The sequence below is a fragment of the Salvelinus alpinus genome, chromosome 16 (assembly GCF_045679555.1).
Source record: "Salvelinus alpinus chromosome 16, SLU_Salpinus.1, whole genome shotgun sequence".
In the NCBI taxonomy this organism is placed as follows: Eukaryota; Metazoa; Chordata; class Actinopteri; order Salmoniformes; family Salmonidae; genus Salvelinus; species Salvelinus alpinus.
Genome location: NC_092101.1, coordinates 31,634,885 through 31,638,715, shown reverse-complemented (window position 1 = coordinate 31,638,715; position 3,831 = coordinate 31,634,885). Strand labels below are relative to the sequence as shown.

Here is a 3,831-nt window from a genome sequence, read left to right as displayed (position 1 = left end):
CATTGATTTGGCAGTACTATTGTCACACATTTATAAATGTATACCATGCTTCATGGAATAGTGATATTATACTTTTGCTGGTAAAACATTGTCGTGATAAATCATGGACTGTCTGAGACATTTACTATGTAATGAGCTGTAAAGATTAAAGCTATCGCTATGTGTAATGTTGGTTTTTAATTTAGTTGTTGAGAGTGAGCCCGAAGAGATTTTTGCTAATTAGTGATTGACAACAAGTACCTTGTCTGCAAATAATTTAATCATTTAATGTCGTCCTACATAATCATAACTTTTTTTACAAGCATTGTAAAAGTCAGCGTCCAAACAGTGACTGTGTGTTATAAATAGTACAACATGCAAATCAGAATGAATAAACATTCTATTGTGCAAGCTCAGTAAGCAATCAGAAACATTCTGTATCAAATAAGTAGGAGTTAAGTTCAATATACAAAGTTGGACATAGACTATTCTTCTCTCTACAATTGCACAACTTAACCTATACTTCTCAATAGGTCATTCTTAAATGACAGAGAGTGTAAGAAGTCTTTAACTGCCTTACAAGTGTAAAGATCCAAATGCCTTTCACAAAACTTGACTGATTTTAGAGACTAAATATTCATAGTGTAAAGGAGAGTATATTCGGTTTGGCCGATATGCGCTGAATACATGCTCTTTCCTTCATTACATTTCTCCTGACAACGTAGGTTAGTACTGCTAGTGAAAGTCCACCCTGCATCTCATGTCTTATCACAGTATCATAGGCTTCCTGTTACACGCACACAGACACACACACACACACACGGACACACACGCGCGCACACACACTCTTCTCTGTCTTTATCAAGACAGGAAGCACCTCCGGTTGAGTGGGGACTGCATGGTTCTCTGACGTTGTGTTTCAGTTCAATCGTCATTCACTATGTGATTCATTCACTGTCAAAGACGATCTGATCACTTATGATATGACATGTCACTCCCAGAGTCACTGATAGGACAGCAGTATCCAGTTCAAACACGCATCACCGTAGAGTTCCCCATATCCTCTCTGCTTTTCCTTCTGTCTTTGCTTCTTTATTTTTCTCTTGGCTAATCCTGCTTGCAGAGTGTTTCAGGGTTTGGTCCTGCATTGTGGGAACCATGTTTTGTAGGGCATGGCCTGTCAGTCTCTCTGTGCTTGGTCAGCCTTCCATCCTGTAGAAGCCCAAACATTCCAGTTACTGTTTTCATGTTCTCCTGTCGTCTTCTCCTCTCCTATCATCCCTTGACGGCGTCAGTGGCGAGGGACTCCAGGAGGGATCTGTAAATGTCTGAGCGCAGGAAGCGAGGGTACGAATCTCTCTCCATCAGCCCATAGACAATCTTCTGGGCATCGTCGAAGCATTGGAGGTTAGGAGTCTTCACAGCCCTCTTGATCTGCTCCCTTGTGTAGTAGTCAATGTTTATCTGGAACAAGATTCATTTAGATTTACAAAGTACAGAAGCATTTCATATAGCATGTCTGGAGACATTTGAGGGTGGTTTAATAACTGGATGGTGTTGATGAAATACATTGAAACATCAATGAGGTTACAGAGGGTTATTTGAATCTCTAACATGTAGCCATGTACTGTAATACATAACAGTCTTACCTCTTTAGGAGCCCTAGCCTTTATGAACTGCTCATAGATTTTCTTTGCCTTCGATGACATTCTGAACGATGACTTGATTTTCTTGTACTCCTCACACGTCAGCCAGAACTCAATGTTCTCAGCGCTGAATTCAGACTTCAGAAAGGTTCTGAAGGTGGCCAGTCCATCTGTGGGGAAGAATAAAAACAAACCAAGGCATGAAACACTGATACAGCCCCAAGCCTGCACACATGGAGTTTTTGTTTTATCTGATTTAGCTACTTATCTCTAACTATTTTGATCGTCTCGTGAAGTAAAACTTACATTTAGATTCAAGGAGTCTCTCCAGTGACTGAGACCATTGTTGGGTATCTTCTAAACTTAGCCTGCTGGGAAGAAAATGTGTGTTTGATGACTCAACTAGAGTCAAATCTGGGTAAAAATAATCTGGTATTTGATGTGAGGACAAAAGGGCACATAGAATCAACATAATTAAGAAATTATTTTAGCCGCACAGTTATCAAGTTCTTTCACGTATCAAACACTTGGGCCTTTGTGTGTGTGTGTGTGTGTGCGTGCGTGCGTGCGTACGCGTGTGTGCATGCGTGTGTGTGTGTGTGTGCGTGCGTGCGTGCGTGTGTGTGCCTGTGCTGTGCCAAAGTTAACATAAGTCCTGAAATTTCATTTGAATCCGCACACACTACCATAGATGGACGCTAGAACACACATGGTATTTGAACAATAAAATACATGCAAAATAATAACAATTAGCATCAATGCAGAGTGACAGTGTAAGGAAGAGTAAGATTCCTTACCTCTCAGATGTGGAGTGTGAGAACATGCATTGCAGTCGGCAAATAAAGTTCTTTCCCCTATGGAGAGAAAAAGAGAAATGTCATGATCGTCTCATAAAACAAGACTTATTCCATTGCTGTATAAGGACATCTCAGTAAGTAGTATCTAGGTAGGAGGTATTTACAGGTTTAGTATAACATATGCAGTGTTTATATACAATATGTGGCCTATAGTATGTAGTATTAAGCTAATACGTATGTAAAAGCATTTTAAAATAAACTATACAAATTATTTTGTATTTAGAAAGTATATTACACATCCATAGTATTACTAGACTACATTGAATATAAAGCTTATTACTTATATAAAAGCTCCACAGTACATTTACCAAATTCCCCAGCTGTTGACTGCATAAAAAAATCTATAAGCTAAACTCACAGGTTCTTGTTCCTCCTCCTGTCGTCCTGCTCCATATTGAAGTGCTGTGTTTGTGTTAGTGTCTCTGTGATGATTAGGCTGGGCATGTTTTAACTCCACACTCTCTGTCTCCTGGTGCTGCTCATGCTGCGGTGGATCACTCTCTGTATGGAGGGGTCTCCCCCCACTTCAGGCCTTATATGCAGGGCGCCGCGTTGCTTAGGGGCTGGATGGTGAAACACTGAAACATCAGACCCAGCCCAGCAAACCGTAGCAAGAGAGGAAGCCTCTCTTTCTCTCTTCCTGTGACATGCGCTCTCTCTTTTTGCGACGCACTCTCTCTCCCCCTCTCTCTGTGACATGCTCTCTCTCTCCCTCTGTTTTTAGGGAGGGCCGAATATCCCTTTGTTAAAAGCATGCTCTGTATGTCCACAGTATTTTTTATCTTCACTGCTCAGATGCAAATGACAGAGACAGTGAGAGTAATAGGCAAATCATGACCTTCGCTTACTGCGTTTTTGTACCCTGTTGAAACATCATTGGGATGTTTAAGTTATATCCAAAAGCATGCACCACAAGTTGTGTTTCTTTCTCTGAAGGTTGATGGTTTACAGGGAAAACCCCTGTGAATGGATTATCAAAGGCAAACTTGCTCTATTGACAAATATTAACAGCAGTTTTGGTCTGATCGATATAGAGCGATTACAGTAGGCAACATCATATTTTTCACTCTCTTCTAACTATCTTTTGCATACAGTAGCCAAAGTCATATAAACCTCACTTGCCAAATGATCTTTACCAGTAGGCAGCCATGTCCAATGGCCTGTCTGTCATTCTGCACAGTAACTGACTGGTCCTCCTCAACTTGCCCAAAGATGGCCACAAGAAGTCAAGCACAACCAAGGGACACCAAAACATGTCCAATTATATTTAATGTGCCTTGTGCCCTCTCGTCCACACCACCACAACTACCTTTATATAATACAGTAAAGCTCAACTGACCAGAGGTTTT

The 3,831-nt window shown here is 40.8% G+C and overlaps 1 protein-coding gene across 2 annotated transcripts; it reads right to left on the bottom strand.

Moving 5' to 3' along the window:
* Positions 1–241: 241 nt before the first annotated feature.
* Positions 242–3,094, bottom strand: LOC139541353 (regulator of G-protein signaling 21-like). 2 transcript variants are annotated; one of them, XM_071345914.1, is made up of 5 exons: positions 2,841–3,094; positions 2,423–2,479; positions 1,932–1,996; positions 1,629–1,795; positions 242–1,443 (listed from the first exon to the last, which is right to left on the bottom strand). In XM_071345914.1, exons 1-5 carry the CDS (start codon positions 2,924–2,926, stop codon positions 1,255–1,257), a joined length of 564 nt encoding a protein of 187 aa, XP_071202015.1. In that variant the 5' UTR covers positions 2,927–3,094; the 3' UTR covers positions 242–1,254. The 2 variants fall into 2 exon arrangements, with proteins under 2 accessions (XP_071202015.1, XP_071202016.1); XM_071345915.1 differs by having other exon boundaries at positions 1,932–1,993; positions 2,841–3,062.
* Between the last annotated feature and the right edge of the window lie 737 nt (positions 3,095–3,831).

Excerpts from the sequence above, each read along its gene's own strand:
- LOC139541353 (XM_071345914.1), bottom strand. The coding sequence starts at position 2,926 with ATGCCCAGCCTAATCATCACAGAGACACTAACACAAACACAGCACTTC. Across the intron at positions 2,480-2,840 it reads AGGAGGAGGAACAAGAACCT|GGGAAAGAACTTTATTTGCC; the intron begins GTGAGTTTAGCT and ends TTCTCTCCATAG. Across the intron at positions 1,444-1,628 it reads AGGCTAGGGCTCCTAAAGAG|ATAAACATTGACTACTACAC; the intron begins GTAAGACTGTTA and ends ATCTTGTTCCAG.